General features: G+C 36.9%; 1 protein-coding gene across 1 annotated transcript; it reads right to left on the reverse strand.

The window, feature by feature from the left end:
* Window positions 1-2,100: 2,100 nt before the first annotated feature.
* On the reverse strand, window positions 2,101-6,193 carry LOC121421718 (piggyBac transposable element-derived protein 4-like). The gene is made up of 3 exons (XM_041616500.1): window positions 5,641-6,193; window positions 4,464-4,649; window positions 2,101-4,012 (listed from the first exon to the last, which is right to left on the reverse strand). Exons 1-3 carry the CDS (start codon window positions 6,123-6,125, stop codon window positions 2,839-2,841), a joined length of 1,845 nt encoding a protein of 614 aa, XP_041472434.1. The 5' UTR covers window positions 6,126-6,193; the 3' UTR covers window positions 2,101-2,838.
* Window positions 6,194-20,695: the final 14,502 nt, after the last annotated feature.

The following is a 20,695-nucleotide window of genomic DNA, read 5'->3' on the forward strand; positions in this document are numbered from 1 at the left end:
GAGCACGATGTATTGCAGGGGCCGCGGAAGCGGGGAGGGGGGGGGCTTAAGCTCCCCCACTCTTTTCCATAAGCAAGTACAAAAATGTAATACGATTGTGATTTTTGGCATGGTCAGCCCCCCCCCCCCTTTGAAAACTGCTCTGCGGCCCCTGTATTGTGACGTGTCATCATAGGGTTTTGGGGGTATTATCTTTTACAACTTGTTAGATCATGTTAAAATTTGAAAATGTTGATGGCTCCCCCGATTATAGGCCCCTCCCCCATTTGAAATTCTGGATCCACCACTGATCTGTCCATACATCCAACTGATCCTGAGAAATTGTTAGGAAAAGAATACATTTATGCAGTATAAAGAGTATTCATTCCTAAATTTTCGAATGTGCTCGCTCAACCATGAAATGGCTAAAGTTCGGAAAGTGTTTGGTGATAGAAATGATGGATGATAAAAACAGCAGCAATTAACTCTTAACATGCCATACACACTACTAACCCAATGCCACAGTGCTAATCCGATGCTAATCCCCTGTGCCAGCCACAAAACCCCCCTGTGCCACATTGTTTTTGGGGTCACGAGTCCTATTCGTTCCTTTCAATAGTCATGATTACAATTGCTTGTAACTCTCTAACGATTAGTTTATCCACAAAATATTGTGTAGTAAAGTTGTAGGAAATTTCATACCCTTTATAATGGTGCCCTCATTATATGGATTGGTTATTATCTATACTGCTAAAATATTAGTTGTATCAAGAAGTTCCATTTTGTTCAGTGTTTTGTAGGCATCATGGCAATAGTCACTTGCTATTACATGCACTGCCACTTCCTGCTCTTTGTTTTCAAAGAGCACACTTGCTTTCATTCAAGTAAAAGCTTGCTTTTATCCTGTCATAAGGCTTTTGGACCCTAGTCTCATACTCAAACTTCCTGTTTTTTGTTACAAATTATTGTCAAATAAATTGGTTCTCATAAATTTGGTTAAAGCTGTTCGATAAATGTTGTTTTATTTTGAGAAGTATTTGTACCTTTCGATGTAAAACATATTTCTTGTACCATGTAGCCTACATGTAATAGAACAATCGTCTTCAATTGCAAAATAATAAATGTAATTCATGCTTAGAAATAGTTGATTTGTTTCATTGTGCAAATATATGAGTGGATGAATGGTTTGATATTAATTTAAGTTCTCATTTCCTATGTCACTATAATTTTATGACGACCCCCTCCCCCTTCTCTTTCTATCACTCTCCCCCTTATTTCTCTCCTTCTCCCTCTCAAATTACTTTCTATCGTCTTTTCTCGTTTCTTTATCTTCCATGTTTTTGTATCTCCCTTTTTTATAACTTGTTTTTTCTATCTTTCATATCACTCTCCTTACTCTCTCATCTGCCCCACTCTCTCTCTCTTTCAATCTCTTGATATTTCATTTTTTTTCTTGTCCTCGTTACCCACCTGTTTCTTTTATTCATTTTTTCTCCTTTTTTGTATCTCTACCAGTGTCTTTCTATCTCCCCCTCTCACCTTCGTTTTTTTCTATCTCTCCTTATCTTTCTTTCTCTCACATTCTATATGTCACGATATTTCAACCTATTTATGTCGCTCCCTTCCTATGGCTGTACACTTTCTTTTTTGGAGGGAGGGGGTGGGGAGTAGGTATTCTATTTCCCTCTCTCTTCCATGTATTTCTATCTCCCTATCCCACTGTTACTATCTTACTCTTCCTCCCTCTGTTAAATTTTTTCATTATTTGTTCCTATCTCTCTCCCTCCCTCTCTTTTTCTTTATTTCTCTCTCACTCGTTCTACCTCTTCCATGTCTATCTATCTCCTTATCTCATACCTCGCTTTTTCTATTTCTCCCTGTTTTTTTCGTCACAATTGTCCATCTTTCTTTCTCTCCCCTCTTTTTCTATGCATATCTTTCTCTTTCACATCCATCCTTCAATCTCCATTTTACCAATCTTCTTATTCATTCTGTCTTATATTATTTTTTCATTTACTTATAAAACTATTCAAAATTAATTAACTATTTCACATATCACCACCATACATGTATAACAACAAAACTCCAACTATAATAACTATTGACTCACAGAATGACAAATAACTTTGTGATACAGTTGAATACTGTTTGGTTACATTTTACTGGATCCATGTGACAAATTGAAACAACATTTTATCAATTAGTTCAATCAGTAAAGTATGGCAATATTCATGGCATAAAGTTTTTCAAATGCACAGACTGTGCAAAAGAAACAATAAATATCAGCTATCAATAAATAACAAAGTAAATGAAATATTGCTTTTCACATCATAAGTTACATATGTACAACGCCTCCAGTAATATCACGGAATATTGTCAATAACTCATTATACATGTATTTGAATATGACTGTATGTACAATATTTACAGTAATCAGAAAATAATTCAGCCTTGTAAATGCTTGTCAGAGGATTACCATTACTAAAAACTATATTGCATAAATAAAGCAGGTGTTCAATTAATATATTACGGCAATAATCATGGCACAAAGTTTGAAAAATAACTTATGAAATAGACAAAATAGACAAAATAGACAACAGCCATCACCTCCAAACTACCTCAGAAAAATCGGTGCATATTCATTGACTTAGTTATATAAGACATAAATGATAACGTAAAAATAATAAGATTATCATTTAAGAGTAAACAATGGATACATGATAAAACAATAAGAAACAACATTGCACAATTATTAGGATTGCACTAATGATACTGCCATGGCATAGTCCTTTAGATAAAACTAAAAGAGGTGACAAAACCAAGACATCACATGGGCCAAGTCAGTAAACTATTCAGTGTTCAAGCACGTGGAGAGTGGTAGTTCTGGAAGCACGGTTCCAAGCACATGGGCAGTTGGCATCGCTTGCAATAGTAGGAAGTTGTCTTACGTCCATTTCCGTTCTTCTTAGAGCAAACAACACAGTCTGGGTAGTATCTCCCCTTCCCACCAGAGCATCTCTTCCCCGCGAAGTGTTGGCCTTCATATCTCAGGGCATCCCGGTTGTCACGTGTCGATTCTCTTAGTACCTTAGGGCGACCTGCTGGCTTCTTCACGAAGCCATTGACGAGTCCATTGATGACCTCCATCCGAAACTTCCTTGTTGACACAGAAGAGCCCGTAGCCAAACGATAGGCGAGATATCCGTTGACGAGTGCAACTTCAAGTAAAAAGTGGAATACCACCATATACCATTTTATATGCCGGTGAGGATAGCGATAGTAGGACATACGCTGGTCCAGTAAGTCTACTCCTCCCATTGATGAATTGTAGCCACAGATTGCAGTTGGCTTGGTGACCTGACGAACCCCTCCTGCCGATCTTCTGTCACGCACCTGCCTCTGTTGACATCCAGATGGGTGGATGGTTGACAGAGCGCTGACCCGCTTTGTGTCGTGCCATGTGACACCCAGCATGTCACCTCTCCTGAAGAATTTTGGTGCGTCACCTTTCCGGGCTGCGGCAGCTGCTTCCCTCATCATTGGCGGTATGCCCCTTCGGTTGAGACGGAGGGTCCCACATGCACCAAGATTAACTTCCTTCAGGTCCTCGAATAACTGTGGCGATGTATAAAAATTGTCCATGTATACATGGCGTCCACTCCCAGCATAAGGCCGAGTCAGGTCTTTGACGACTTTGGTGCTCAAACCGTCTCCTCCTCTCCCTTCCTCCTTGCCGGTGTATACGCTCCAATCCAGACAGAAACCGTTGGATGAGTCGGTAATTACCCAGAACTTTACACCAAACTTCTTTGGCTTCATAGGCATGAATTGTCGAAAAGAGAGTCTCCCTTTGAACGGTGCCAAGCTTTCGTCGACCGCCAGTTCACGACCTGGTGAAAAAGACTGCTGGTATGTTGGGCGAACAAGGTCTATAACAGGCTGGACTTTGAACAGAGGATCATAACCAGGTTGTCCGCGGGGAATCCTCAGCTCATTGTCGACCAGGTGCAGCATGGAGTTTAGCAGTTGGTACCTGAAAATACATAAAAAAATATATAACATTATTATAGTTTTTACAAAACTGATTTCATTGACTCTAAAATATATTGTTTTTACATCAATTAAAAATTTAAATATAAAATGCATATATCTGAAACAATGTTTTCCAAACAAGAGAAAAATGTTTTGAATTTAATGCTTCCCCTAAATTGACAGAAACAGCAAAACGTTACTGTTCATATTACTTTATCCCTCTCTGACTTTATTAGAATAAACTTGGTTTATTTTCTTTCTGCCCAAAACCCTTCCTCTCTGAAATTTTGAGTCAGCTGGGACCCCACTCATCCCATCAATATCCACCCTACAGTATGATTGTAACATAAATGATGAAATGAATCACACAATAAATCTAGATTGTTAACACAAATGTCTTGATCACAAGATAATAAACTAATAAATGGAAAACATAGATGATAGATACTAACCTATTACAACACATGACTGTAGAGAATCCAGGTGTGCCGAGAAGCCAGTTTTCCTCCCAGTACTGGTCGGTAGCAGACTTGGTCACGAGGCCCATCGCCATTTGAAGAGCTATAAAGGCTTTCAGCTCTGCAGGAGTCGTATCCGTCCACTTGTTCAATCTGGAGTGTTGCTGCAGCACACCTAACCTGAAGAGAGAAAAAAATGTAACATTAGAGTCAATGATCATACAAAGTATATATCGTAATGATTATCAATAATACATTTTTCACAAGTAAATTGAAACAAATAAATGACAGGAAATGCGTATTTTGGATTTTTATTTAATTTTTGCAACCAGCTGTGATTCTAAACATGAGTGTAAAGGAAGCTCGGGCACATGCACAATCTTAACAGCCAAAATATAATGGAAAAAATAAATGTAAGAGTGAAGTGGAACATTTGACAGACCATCAGAAAAAAAATATCAAGAAATGGCAAGGACATTTTTCTAAAATAATTCTAACCAAATATTCAACTTTGTAGCTGAAAAGGACTGTAAAGTTCCATTGGAATTTGGAAAGAAATTTTGTAAGGAAATCAAATTCTTTTTAGTCTATAAATGCAGTTGAAATCTTTGCTTTGTTGCGAAATCTTGATCAGCATTTGCGGTGGAAGCCCAAACATTTAGGGGGGTGGGACAAGCAAAAAAAAGGTCATCAATCTTAATTTTAGGGGGACCGAAAACATTTCAGGGGGGGGGGGTCCACGTGAATTTAGGGGGGGAACGCAGGAAACAAAATTGCAAAATCGACAAGCAAAAACAAAAAAAAGTCATCAATCTTAATTTTAAGGGGGGACCACAAACATTTCAGGGGGGTCCACGTGAATTTAGGGGGGAACGCAGGATAATAAATTATGCAACAAAAAAAAAATTATCAACAAAGAATTTTATAGGGGGACCGTATGATTTCTGGCTCAGTCAAACACTGAACTGAAAAATCTTGGTGTAGATTCAGTCTATACTATTCTAATATAGGCCCTACATGTATTTATACAATATAGACTCTAGACTCAGTCTAGCAACCAAATTGTTAGCACAGTCCCACTTATTGATTCATGTGTTAGAAGTTCTTTATCATTCATGGGTGGGGGGGGGTAATACACAAAGATTGAAATACAAAAAATAATTAAACCTACCTTCCAATGGTCTGTTTTGCGTACAAATTTGTCTGAGTTGCCATCAGCTCAAACACTTCATCAGGAAAGAACTGTGAGAAGTAGTCGACAGGCTCGTAGTCGGTGTGATCGAAGAGAAGTTTTGGCCTTTCTTGGTACGAGTTCTGCTGCCACGAAGGTGCCCAGTCTTCATCGCCGAGATCAATCCACATGTCTGGTTGCTGTTGTGGTAGCTGTTGTTGTGGTTGATCGTCATCATCTTCAACCTCGCTGTCAGAATCATGCTGATAATCGTCCGTCCCTAAACCGCCACCGACCTCTCCGCCCTGCTCATCGCCGGACCTCTCCGGCTCCAAGTCTGGCTCTGACTCGCTCGCACTTTCTAGCGACTCATCCGAATCAGAATCGGCCCTAGCTAATGCTGGTGGTGTCTCTCTCATAACCATCTCACGAACCTCATCAGGATCAAAAAACCTGGGTCTCTTCCCTCTCGGAGGTGGAGCCATATCTTGTAAAAAATGTAGAAATACTCGAAAAAGTCGAATGTAAACCGCATGAGTAAGTTGATCTGTCAGAAAGCCGAGTTCGCACTGCACACAATAATGATAATTACGGCGTTCACGCGATGCGCAATACAATGCAAAACAGCGTAACAATCATTGTAATTCCGAATGTGCGCAGTCATGCACGAAGCAGGCGAGGGTAGGAAACAATGCAAGCACAAAGCAATCAATAGTAGGCGTGCGAGCACGCGTGTGGCATGTTACAGTAGGATACGTAGCATGCACGAAGCACTCAATGAGTTAAAGACACCTTTCAAACCAAATTTGCCCCCAATATTTACTTTATTACCCTTTAAAATGAGTCTGTGACATTGAAAATACCAATTTTCCCACTTTGATGCGTGCTCACTCATCCATAAACAAACAAATCGATTTCATTTTTGCACAGAATTCTGGCCATAGGTTGATAAACATTACTGCCAAACGACATTGCTAAAGACAGTCTTGAAAAAAGTTCCACCATATTGAATAAGGGGTTTACATATGCTTAAACATATGCACCCATAATGTACACAAGTCTATGAGAGAGGAAGTCAAAATTTTAACAAATATGAAAATGAGGGTTTGATTCATGGACGGTTTTTGTTACTTTTGCCAAAAGTTATTTCATGAAACTTCGCACATGGCTTCAGAGTAACACTATCCAAAATGTGCGCATACCAAAATAACCATTCGATTCGGTACAGAGTGGGGACAAGGCCTTGAACTTTCTTCTCATTTGCATAATTTTCGAATATTGTGTGCTCACTGATGCATTAAACATCGGGATTTTCATAAAAATCAAATCAAATGAACTGTGCAAGGAGTTGTGTGACAGATATCCATAGTTACAAATTGCAGTGTTTCCAATAACGTAAAAAAGAGCTAATCACATTCCACATGTTCATTCAAGCGTAAATGTTTAATTTGACACTTTTGAATAATTGAAGCATGTTAATTGGTCATGAACATAACAAAAAAGTTGAGAAAAGATCATTTTCAGTTAGAAAAATGAAGCAATACTTGCCTACGATATTTGAAAATCGCATTATTTGTTTCCAATAAATGTTCATTGAACCGTGAAACGCTGAATATTGTTGGAGATAGTCTTCCCCAAAATAACTGTCATCATATTCTAGCATTTTGTAATGAAAGACATGTGTAAAAATCCAGATATAGCAAATTTGGACTTGAGTTTATTCAACCGTGAAATTTAGCTTAAAAAGTTTATTGTCTTTTAGAAAGTACCCTTTCCAAGCCTTCTGACTAGTTTTCATGATGAGAATGTGGAATTAGTTCCAATACAATGGAATCAAAGTCGTGATATTTTGCTTGTGACTTTTGAAAAGTGACATTTTTGCCTTCTGATGGTGCTCACTGAAGTATGACGTAAGATACATCCATAACATTTACTCATAGGGTAGCTTATAAAATTACCTACACGCTCATGTAAAAATATATCAAAAACTCGCATTGGTTCGGAAATTATTGATGTTTGTTTAGGGGGGGACTTACTTTTTTTGTTGTGTATATATTATGATCGCGTTAAGCGAGGGCATCCGTGTTCTTTGGACGCGTCAAATTTCTAGTTTACAGTGGGTTACTCCAGTCTGAGATAGGATTCGAACAAATAAAATAAATCTGATAAACAAAACACTTAAAAATTTGATCAAAATCGGACAGGGAATAACGAAGTTATTACATTTTAGAGATTTGCATTTCCCGGAAAACACGTCTTCATGAATATTATTGAACAAATTTGATGATGTCATATCCCCACTTGTTCTTTTGTACTTTGTTATATGAAATCGTGGTTATTCATATTTTTCCCTCCAAGAATAAAAACAATGGATTGGCAGCTGAATTGGTGCATCATATATTCAATGCTGCTATTTATTTCATTACAAGGAAGACATATTATTCACACATGTATGACATGTATGACATATTGGGAAACATGATTTAGTGTAATAAGGAAAACGAAAATGTGCCCATCTAATGAATAATCATGACGACTTGCATAACAGTATTGTTTCCACAATATATTGCTAAATTCTAAAACTCAATATCTTTGTAATTTGTCGTTTGAATTTCATGAAATCTTCGGTATTTTGCTCTGGTAATTATAGATCTCTTGCAGGTGCTTCGCTATTCTCGGGGAATAATAATTAATACCAATGTTCTTGCTTGAGTAAATCAGTTCATTTTAGTTAATTTATTGATTTTCTTATAATGTTTTACAAAATACGATAAAATTACAACAAAAAATAAGAAAAATATCATAATTGTAGAATTGGCAAAGACAATTAGGAAATCAATATATGATCAATGTTTAGTTTCGCAACTTATCGAGATGTTCATTGAACTGTTCAATGATAAATTTAGTTTTCTTTCACGAAGCGTGAGCTTATGATGAAGCATCCAGGTGTGGATAAAAGTTTAACAGTCTTCCAAGATTGAAACTTTACTCTCTAATTGATTCTTATCAGGGATAATGTGGCCCAATGTCATTCCTAGAATTAACAGACTTGTAATCACCGAATTCAGCAACATCGAAATTGCATTACTCAAGAAGAGATATATAAAATTTCATCTTTAAATCTTGCAATAGGTTTAAGCATGCATGACTGTAACGAGTAATAATACATTGATACTACTACTGGTGGTGGTAGTACTGAAACTTTTGTTTATATTATACTTCTATTGTTACTGCTGCTACTAATCATGCTAATGGTAATATTGCTACAACTAGAAACACTATTACGTTAACTAGATGTAATATCAGTACTTCTTGGCCCCTATCGATACTTATGTTACGAGGGTTATCAGGCGCAGAGTACTAAAGCACTTACAAAGAGGTCCGAATTAACTTTATATCATATTTCACAAAAAAGATTTGTTCTTTACGCAGAGTCCTTACTTCATGGAAAGGAAACACATCCCTCTCTTAGATGAGTAATGGCCAAATTGGAGAAAACGACGATTGCCCGATCAAAGTGGTTCAATTGCAGCTTCTTCTAAACATTCTGAAGTTGAGCCATCGCAGCACCAAGGGTCTCTTACTGGACTAACCAACCTTCCTCGCCACCAACTAGAAGTAGCAACACTGAATGATCCTCTCACAGGTCTCCAATCGGAGCCATTGGACCTTTCAATAAATCAGCAGGTACTTGGTGAATCAATCCAATGTACTTCGGATGAATAACAGGTGACCAGAAGCAGGTAATACAAATATCTATACATTCTAACCAATGTAGCATCAGTAATACCCATTGAACTGAACACTCTTCAGTCCGAAGTCCTCAATAATACGGAGAGCATAAGGGACGCACCATTAGAAACCCAGGGGGTAGAAGTTCGGGTTGATGCATTTTTTTCCTTTCTTCTTTGAGTTGTAAAGTTTTTTTTTTCCCTTATTCCATTTTCTAAAACTTCCACCCCCCTGGATGTCTTAAACTCCAAAATAAACGGAGTAACTAGAACTACGTGTGATAGGAAGGAAGAAAAGTTTAATAATTCTAATAAGACGTTATTTGTACATTTTTTCCAAGTTGTTTATAATAGATGTTTCTGTTTCTGTTTGTGGTAACTCCCGTAGGAACTTGGCAGGACAGCATTTTGCTGGTAAACGCCAAGCAGGTATATAACGAAATACCTATGGAACGTTTTACGTCTAGGTTTATCAGTTTGTAATACTTGAATAAGGTTATACAGGCTGGTCTGCTAAAAAATCAGCTTTTTTTTTAAAGTTATTTTACATTGTTGTCTCTCTCACTTAAACATTTTCCCGCTCGCATTAATTTGTCGGTGAGATATGTGTCTCTATCCCATGAGTCATATAGATAAATATATATATATATATATATATATATATATATATATATATATATATATATATATATATATATATATTTATTTATGCATGTGTGCGTGTTTGTGTGTGTGAGGTTTGTTTGCTTTTTGTGATCGAGCGCCTTTGGAAAGTTGATTCATGATTTCCCCCCCCCCCATGGATCGACGCCCCTGTGTGTGTGTGTGTATATATATATATATATATATATATATATATATATATAGTAAAAAAATTTGAAATCGCACATAACATGCATAATTTGTGTTACTTTTGCTTGTTTCTTTCTTGAATAAGTTTTTCAATCTCTTTACATGTATATATATATTTTAGAAAGATTACATGTTTAAATTGATGTATATTTTCTGTTATAATGAGATATGTATAAGTGGACTTCAGGGAATGGTTGTAAACAGCAAGGGGGAAGGGAGGGGGGCAAATTCCCAATCAGCATTTGTGAAAACACATTTTCTCCTTAACATTTCATAAAAACTATAAAAAAATGTGAGATGTGCATCAAATACATTTATAGCTCGGTCCGTTTACTCTATCGTTTTTATTTTTTTTCAAAATATGTTCGATTCTTGCCCCCCCCCCCTCCGGAGATATTATCCTACATTTTGAAGATAATATTTCACAGGGTCCGTCTTTACCCCCTTTTCAACATTTTCTTTTATGGCGCCGGTGAAGTGCAAAAATATGTGCGCCGCTCGGCAGTGCGCGCCTCCCCCCCCCCAACATCCCCAAAAGATGGATCCGCCTATGCATCACTTCGGAATTTTACCTCTAGCACTACAAAAAATATACATGTAACACAAATATATATATATATTTATTTATGGTTTACTAGTTTTTTGAGTGTTATATTTCCTGTAATAAAAAAGTGGAAATCAATCTAAATTTCAAATTATTTACTTGTTATTTGTTGCAGAGTCGTAACAAGAGGAAGTAAATTCTGAAGAATCCAGAACACCACACTTTTTCGCTTTTGAGGAAAATCCATTAATTGAAAGTCAAATCCTCCAGCTTAACTTTTTTATATATTCACTTTTTATTCACGCCTGATAAATGAGAATCGTTCAACTATTCGAATCGTGCGTTTTTTCGTTGCTTTTATTGAACATGATTTACTGTCAGTTTTACATGCCTCATTTTCCATGGTAATACATGAATACACATTAATATCATTAATCTTGTAATTGTAAAACCCACCTGAATTCACATCATATCATGAATATTGTAATTGTAAAGTCAGGGTAACACAAATACAGAACTAGTGCTGAAATCTAAGCTGAATGAGGAATTATGTGAATAAATGCAATCTGCACCCCATATATAAACCTTGAATCAAAATATGTGAAAACCAAGTAAGTAGCCAGAGAAGGGTTAACCCACAGCTAGAACCCCCTCACAAACGAATGTCCCCCCTGCAATGCCACGAGCCCCCCCCCCCTTGCTAGCCGTCAGGAATGCCCGATCAGACGGGGAAGTTTTTTATGTACCCAGGGTGCACCGCCCATTCCCAGCTTTCATCAACGATTCCAGCAAAAGTTTTTCCAACCGGGGCCCCCATCACTTCCCTTCAGGTATACCTCCCCGCATGTAAAATCGAGCGAGGCTCCTGGTCGAAATTACAAGTATTACGACTGCTAATATCATTTCTAGTTATATGCAAGTGTGATGAAGGCCCAAATTGATAAATTCCGCAAATTAGCGGTAAAGACATGAAAAAGATACATGTATATTATGCAAATACAGCCCGGACCAGCCTGGATCCGACCATGATTTTTCTTGTATGTATAGCTATTGCAATTCTTGTGCAACATAAGCGTATACTACCCCCTCTCCCCCCCCCCCCCCCCCCCCCCGAGGTCACTCAGTGACCCCCTTTCGGATGAAGTGAGGGCGAAAACCCAATCTACAGATCCTTGATCTGACGAGAACTAATGACTGGGACAAAATTCCCTCACGGCCCACGCCTGCGAAGCCACTTTTAAACCGCAGATATTTGTGCGACCAAGCAAATTGCTTCCCATCCGAGTAATCTGTAACTTGTCATGTATGAACTTAATTGTGAAATTCAAACAACTTCTCCTGCAAGGTACAAAATTCTCATAATTACAAACTTTTAAACCAAAAGAAATGGCTTTGTTTATATGCTAAAGAAATTCCATGCACCTGCCCTTTGATATTCGGGTATGCAGTTATTGCAGACTAAAGTAGATAACAGAACGATAAGACACAGCTATGGGACCAGAGATATTACTCTGCTATATATTGGGACATGTTATGACAACTCTTTTACAAGTGAATTTTTACCGCACCGGTCTGCTCTTTTCCTTGATCACGTGCACTTTTACCTACAGTTCACCAACATGTAAGTGCTTTCGCAATTATGAAATACTAAGCATTGTGCCAATCATATTTTACATCAAACCATCCCATCATTGGTACAAATTCTTTTCCACGCCTGAATATGAGGCGGCGCTACTGGGGATGGTGGGTGGGTATTTTAAATTGTTCCAGACGAGACATACACGTCCTATCTCGACAAAAGCCACGAAAGAATAACGCGATTCCGCGCCATCGGGATCACATGATGTGCATGTGATGTCCGTGTGCAACAGGGGCGCACATCCAGTAGCGCGCATGTTGTTGCCAAGCAAATTTGTTACGTCACAATAAACCGCAAACCAAAACTAATCAGGCTTCTTGTTGCGTCACAATGAACGGTAAACCAACATTTGTTGCATCACAATGAACGGCGAACCGAAACAAACCAAAGGGGAGGGGCTATCAGGCGTGTATAAATCTTTTTGAAAGCGTTTCTGAACTCTTTAAAATTTATTAATGTCACCTTTCCTGGCAGGTGTTATACCTTATCTCTTAACTTCTGCTTTGACATATATGTCAATTGGCTTTGTGTATTATAATGAATGTCTGATTTGTATTTTTTGTAATGCTATGGATGGAAATTGAACTTGAACATGACTACCATGTAGACCACTATCATGTATATGAATTTCTTCATTTTGATCTATCCTCATAGCGTTGAAGTTTTTAATCAGTAGTTTTTCTAGGAACCTACGATTACCAACTATGCTTCTAAAGGCCCGGTCCCACAGAACTTGCTGGTGCAAAGCGGATGGAAAACGGGAAAAAAAATCTTGCCATCCGTTGGAAAAAGCCGATGTATCCGTTGTAAACCCACTTATCATTTGATTGATTTGTCGGTAATGGTTGTACATTTAGGTTAATAAATAATGAGTTACTTTGCATGTCGTATCTCCATTCAATTGATCTGCTCTATTCATCCTTTTTATATTTGTTTACCATAGTGACAGCAGTGATGACATTGAAGATGATGAAGATACAACCGAAGAGAGCGTGGCGGAAGAAAGATGTGATGATACTGACGATGATAAGGTGACATCTGAGGAGAGTGTAGAAAGGCGTACAAGCAAGCGACGAGCTGTGACGGACCGAAACACACCCCAAGCCACCACAGAGACGGATGAAAGCTGTGATGACACTGAAGATGATGAGGGGACACCTGATGAGAGCTTTTGGAGATGTACATTGACGTGACAAAGTGAGACGGATGGTAGCATACAGAGCCGGCCACGCGTTTCCGTTTTACACCCTGGTGAAGGCATTTTCCGGAAAAGTAGCCAAAAAGCGACTGGTGAAGAGTCTACGTCTACGTTTGTTTACATTATCAGCTAGGCGCGCGATCCAAAGTCCGCACCGAAGTTATCCGCAGAACATACCGTACTTGCAAATGCAGCTGAGCTTATACTTTCCAGGTTCAATACGAATGTTTGCCTTGATCATTTGCCTTGCCGATTTGCTGATGTCGGTCTTTCTATCTGTCTATATATCTATCTCTCAAATTCTATCTCTATCTATCTATGTAACTGCAGTATCTATCTATCTAATAATCTTCTCTGTCTCTCTCATTCTTTATCTAACATCTATCTCAAATTTTCTATCTCTCTCTATCTATCCATCCATCGGTCCGTCTTTCTCTATTTCTCTCTCTCTCTCTACCTACCTATGTAACTACGGTATCTATCTGTTAATTTGTCTCTCTTCTCTCTCATTCTCGATCTATCTGACATCTATCTATCTCTCAAATTCTCTATCTATCTCTCTATCCATCTATCTATCCATCTGTCTGTCTTTCTCTATTTCTCTGTATCTATTTTTTAACTAGAGTATCTATCTATCTGTTAATTTGTTAATAATCTTCTCTGTCTCTCTCATTCTTTAGTTATCTATTTAATATCTCTATCTATCTATCCATCTGTTTGTCTTTCTCTTATTCTCTCTATCTATCTATTTATCTATCTATTTTTTAACTTATCTATCTGTTAATTTGTTAATATTCTTTGTCTCTCTCCCTCCCTCTTTATCTATCTAACATCTATCTATCTCTCATCTATCTATCTATCTATCTATCTAACATCTATCTATCTCTCATCTATCTATCTATCCTTCTCTCTCTCCCCCCCCCCTCCCTCTATATATCGACCTCTCTGTCTTTCCCCCTCTCTCTATTTATCTATATATCCATCCATCTCTCCCTCCTTCTCTCTCTTTCTATCTATCTATCCACCCCTCTCTCTCTCTCTCTCTACTTCTATCTATCTATCTGTCTATCTTGTCTCTATCTATTTATCAGTCTTCTATATCTATCTTTCGGCAGCTTATATAAGTGTATCAATCCATCAAACTTCAATCTGTCTTTCCTGTGTCGCACGCTGCATGCAACCAGCGACGTGTGTAGACTCTTCACTAGTCGCTTTTTGGCTACTTTTCCGGAAAATGCCTTTGCCAGGGTGTAAAACGGAAACGCGTGAGCCGGCCGCGGGAAACGTCACAGTGCCCCCCCAGCGGACATTTGAGGGGAGCGGACGCGGGAAGACGCCCGCGTCCGCTCCCCGAGGACATGAGTGCCCTAGGGAGCGCCCGCGGTTAGCACCCGCGTCTATCCTAGGGTGTTTTCCCTAGGATGTTCTGCAGTGCATTCTTGGTCGAAAGAAGAGGTCTGATCTGACACATTCGTTCAAGACTGCGTGTGATCTTTTTCTCATACCAAGCATAAGTTTTCGATCATTTATCGTGGATAAAATCTGTTATGAAAATTACAAAGTTTTGGGTTGATAACTGGGATTTTAGGCTTTTCACTGAATGACTTATTGTGTTCGATTGCACACTGTCACCAGCGTAAATGGTCATTTCCTATTAATATTCTCCCCGTGGTGTCCGTTATTTCATTCACTGACATAATGAGTTTCTGACAAAGGAGCCGGTATTTGTCGATGTTGACCCTACATTCCGAGGGTCGTCCTAGAACTATTTACTCTTTCCCTGCATGGTCATCCGTTTTATATACCCTGATATGCCTGTCAGGCGTGGATCTACGAGACGCGGATAAAAGGGAGAAGAAGAAAGCAAAAATGAAAGAAAAAGGCGAAAAGGAAGGGATAGATTGAAGACGAGAAGGAAAGAGAAAACAGAAATAGAAAACTGAGAGCCCGGACTGAGAGAAGGGGAAAGGCGAGAAAGATAATAAAGGGGAGGGGGGCGAAGAGGAAAAAAAAGGAACAGGGGGGTGTTGCACCCACAAATGTAATAACACTTTACCCACAAATGTAATAACGCCCACAAATGTAATAACACTTTACCCACAAATGTAATAATTTCACCCACAAATGTAATAATGCACTTTACCCACAAATGTAATAATTTTTGATCGCCCACAAATGTAATAATGACTTTACCCACAAATGTAATAAATTTGAAGGGTTTTTTGGCAAATCCAATCTGAACTAAGATCGTAGAGTAATGCGTTCATAAAGCACAAAAGTGCAAAGTCTCTTTCCTGACCCGGTTAATTAAAAAATTATGATATAAATCCAAAGTCTTTATTCCAGACCCGGTTGATTAAAAAATTATAATATGAATCCAAAGTCTTTATTCCAGACCCGGTTGTTTAAAAAAATAATAATATGAGCCCAAAGTCTTTATTCCAGACCCGGTTGTTTCAAAAATTATAATATAAGTACAAAGTCTCTATTCCAGACCTGGTTGTTTAAAAAATAATCACATGAGCCTAAAGTCTTTATTCCAGACCCGATTGTTTCAAAAATGATAATATAAGTCCAAATTCTTTTCTCCAGACCCGGTTGTTTAAAAAATCATAATATAAATCCAAAGTCTTTATTCCAGACCCGATTGTTTCAAAAATTATAATATAGATCCAAAGTCTTTATTCCAGACCCGGTTGTTTAAAAAATAATAATATAAATCCAAAGTATTTTTTCAGACCCTGTTGTTTCAAAAATTATAATATAAATCCAAAGTCTTTATTCCAGACCCGGTTGTTTAAAAAACAATAATATAAGTCCAAAGTCTTTATTCCAGACCCGATTGTTTCAAAAATAATAATATGAGCCCAAAGTCTTTATTCCAGACCCGGTTGTTTCAAAAATTATAATATAAGTACAAAGTCTTTATTCCAGACCTGGTTGGTTAAAAAATAATCATATGAGCCTAAAGTCTTTATTCCAGACCCGATTGTTTCAATAATTATAATATAAGTCCAAAGTCTTTCTCCAGACCCAGTTGTTTAAAAAAAGATAATATAAATCCAAAGTCTTTTTCCAGACCCGGTTGTTTCAAAAATTATAATATGAATCCAAAGTCTTTATTCCAGACCCGATAGTTTCAAAAATAATAATATGAGCCCAAAGTCTTTATTCCAGACCCGGTTGTTTCAAAAATTATAATATAAGTACAAAGTCTTCATTCCAGACCTGGTTGGTTAAAAAATAATCATATGAGCCTAAAGTCTTTATTCCAGACCCGATTGTTTCAACAATTATAATATAAGTCCAAAGTCTTTTCTCCAGACCCAGTTGTTTAAAAAAATGATAATATAAATCCAAAGTCTTTTTCCAGACCCGGTTGTTTCAAAAATTATAATAGGAATCCAAAGTCTTTATTCCAGACCCGATTGTTTCTAAAATTATAATATAAGTACAAAGTCTCTATTCCAGACCTGGTTGTTTAAAATATAATCATATGAGCCTAAAGTCTTTATTCCAGACCCGATTGTTTCAAAAATGATAATATAAGTCAAAATTCTTTTCTCCAGACCCGGTTGTTTAAAAAATCATAATATAAATCCAAAGTCTTTATTCCAGACCCGATTGTTTCAAAAATTATAATATAAATCCAAAGTCTTTATTCCAGACCCAGTTGTTTAAAAAATAATATAAATCCAAAGTCTTTTTCCAGACCCTGTTGTTTCAAAAATTATAATATAAATCCAAAGTCTTTATTCCAGACCCGGTTGTTTAAAAAACAATAATATAAGTCCAAAGTCTTTATTCCAGACCCGATTGTTTCAAAAATAATAATATGAGCCCAAAGTCTTTATTCCAGACCCGGTTGTTTAAAAAATTATAATATAATCAAAAGTCTTTTTCCAGACCCTGTTGTTTCAAAAATTATAATATAAATCAAAAGTCTTTATTCCAGACCCGGTAGTTTACAAAATAATCATATGAGCCAAAAGTCTTTATTCCAGACCCGATTGTTAAAAAAATGATAATATAAGTCCAAAGTCTTTATTCCAGACCCGGTTGTTTCAAAAATAATAATATGAGCCCAAAGTCTTTATTCCAGACCCGATTGTTTCAACAATTATAATATAAGTCCAAAGTCTTTTCTCCAGACCCAGTTGTTTTAAAAAATGATAATATAAATCCAAAGTCTTTTTCCAGACCCGGTTGTTTCAAAAATTATAATATAAATCCAAAGTCTTTATTCCAGACCCGATTGTTTCAAAAATTAGAATATAAATCCAAAGTCTTTATTCCAGACCCAGTTGTTTAAAAAATAATGATATAAATCCAAAGTCTTTTTCCAGACCCTGTTGTTTCAAAAATTATAATATAAATCCAAAGTCTTTATTGCAGACCCGGTTGTTTAAAAAACAATAATATCAGTCCAAAGTCTTTTTCCAGACCCGATTGTTTCAAAAATGATAATATAAGTCCAAAGTCTTTTCTCCAGACCCGGTTGTTTAAAAAATGATAATATAAATCCAAAGTCTTTTTCCAGACCCGGTTGTTTAAAAAATAATAAAATGAGCCCAAAGTCTTTATTCCAGACGCGGTTGTTTCAAAAATTATAATATAAGCACAGTCTTTATTCAAGACCCAGTTGTTTAAAAAATAATCATATGAGCCTAAAGTCTTTATTCCAGACCTGATTGTTTCAAAAATGATAATATAAGTCCAAAGTCTTTTCACCAGACCCGGTTGTTTCAAAAATTATAATATAAATCCGAAGTCTTTTCCAGACCCTGTTGTTTCAAAAATTATAATTTAAATCCAAAGTCTTTATTCCAGACCCAGTTGTTTAAAAAATATTAATATAAGTCCAAAGTCTTTATTCCAGACCCGATTGTTTCAAATATTATGATATAAGTCCAAACTAAGATACGATAATGATGTTCCGGTGGAATAAAGATGAGAATCGAGCCTAGTCTTCTCTCCAGACCCAGTTGATTAATACTGGCGGAATTAAAGTCTTTGTTGTTTTAAATTATACTGAACGTATTGTGAACATAAGCGCTATGAGTAAATTGAGAATCAAGCATAGTCTTTTCTCCAGACCCAGTTATTTAAAACTAAAAACTAAAACCCTATAGTAATGCCTTCATATAGCAAAAAAGTCCAAAGTCTTTTTCCAGACGCAGTAGTTTCAAAAATTATAATGTAAGTCCAAAGTCTTTTTTCCAGACCCAGTTATTAAAAAAATTATAGTAAGAGACCATAATGATATTCCAGTGGAAAAAAGGAAAATCGAGCTTAGCCTTTTCTCCAAGCCCTGTTATTCAAAAATTGTAAATAACAATACAACAACAACAACAAAAACCGTATAAAGACCCCATAATCTTATTAACGCTGGATAACATGGACATATAGCGTAGTCTTTCAGCCAGACCCAGTCATTTGTTTTTCAAAATAAGGCTAAGAGTAAAAATATAAATAACTCCAAATCTAATACCAAGCAATCCTTGAACCTAAGAGCATGTTTTTAAAAAGAGGTTTAGAATGTTGTCTTTTTTCCAGACCTAATCATTACAAAAATTATGAAAAAAAAATCTTCTAACATAAGACCCTATCATATTCTCTTGGAATAACATGAGTTGTACAACGTACTCTTTCCTCCAGATCAGGTTATCTAAGAAATGAATTAAAAAAGAAAATCAAATCTAAAACCAGTTTTCAAAAGTTACACCCAGTAAAAAATATGTCTGTACCCCACACCCAGATTCTTTTGTATAATAATACTAAGACCCCCACAAAACATTGTAATTATGCATTTGCAAAGAAAACGTCCATTTTCCAGACTTGGTTATTATTTAAAAATAAAATTGTCTAAAACAAATACCCAATAATCTAACTACTGTGGAATAACATGGAGATCGATTGTAAACTTTCCTCCAGACACAATTATTTCAAGAATAAAAAAACAATAAAACCCAACCCCCAACAACGAATCTAAGAACCAACAATCCTCCGAATTAAGACCAAGTACAAAAGCACATGTTTAGATCGTTGTCTCTATTCGAGACCCAGTCATTTAGAAATTAATTCATTGAAAAAATCAAAGCTAAGACCAATCTTTAAAATTAAACCCAGTTAAAATGCTTGGGCTTGGAGAGTTGTCTTTATCCCACATCCAGTTCTCTTAAAATACAAATTAAGCAAAAGATTAATCTAAAAACTTAGACACCAGCATCTCCCAAAATATAAAACCCTGTGATAAGGCATACCGCAAAAACGTCAAATTAATAAAAGGCGTAAATATTCAGATCTGTTTGGTACGCGCCTTACAAACCCAAAATAACAACAACAACAACGTTATTCTACATCAGTGATATTGTGGCGTCTTTGTTAATATTGTTTGTCTGTTTTTATCGTTTCTAATAATTTCCTATTTTGAAATAACCGTATGGGTCTAGAGCAAAAACTACACCATATTTAAAGACTGGGCGTTGTGGCGTGCGCCTGTAATCCAAGCTATGTGGGGAAGTTACAAATTGATGCAGAGGTTCGAGGTTCGAGCCCTGGTCACGTCTTTCGGATGGTGACGTTAAAGGTCGGTCCCAGACGTAAATAACCATATCTGATTGAGACACGTCTGACAAAACTCAAACACACACACACACGTTTGCCCCCCTGGAAAGATTAAACCTCAAGATGTTGATGGACCTGAATCCACCGACGGGACAGCCTAACTCCGTAACTCTGGTACGGGTGTGGGAGGGGGCTCTTCTTTCTTTGCCTGTCTCTCTTTCATTTCAAATCAGTTTTTTCCTGTCTTATCACTTCTTGATCACATAAATCCTCTCTTCTCTCTCCTTCTCTCTCTTTACTTAACGGGTCAATATAACCCCAGAAAATATATCTTAGGCCACTGAGAATATTGGAATTGTAACTAATAAAAAAAAATGCTGAATATATTACAAATGGTGCTTGGTACACTGAAAATTTGAAGTACCGAAGAACTTGTTAAAACGTTATCCCCTATTGTCAAAATGATTTTCTTTTATATAATATCTCATAGATCGTCGATCAACAACTTGATCGTTTACGGGAAG

The sequence above is a fragment of the Lytechinus variegatus genome, chromosome 9 (genome assembly GCF_018143015.1).
Source record: "Lytechinus variegatus isolate NC3 chromosome 9, Lvar_3.0, whole genome shotgun sequence".
NCBI classification, from domain to species: domain Eukaryota; kingdom Metazoa; phylum Echinodermata; class Echinoidea; order Temnopleuroida; family Toxopneustidae; genus Lytechinus; species Lytechinus variegatus.

Coding starts and splice junctions, on each gene's coding strand:
- LOC121421718 (XM_041616500.1), bottom strand. CDS start 6,125: ATGGCTCCACCTCCGAGAGGGAAGAGACCCAGGTTTTTTGATCCTGAT. Junction 4,650..5,640: donor GCAAAACAGACCATTGGAAG/GTAGGTTTAATT, acceptor TTCTCTCTTCAG/GTTAGGTGTGCTGCAGCAAC. Junction 4,013..4,463: donor ACAGTCATGTGTTGTAATAG/GTTAGTATCTAT, acceptor ATGTATTTTCAG/GTACCAACTGCTAAACTCCA.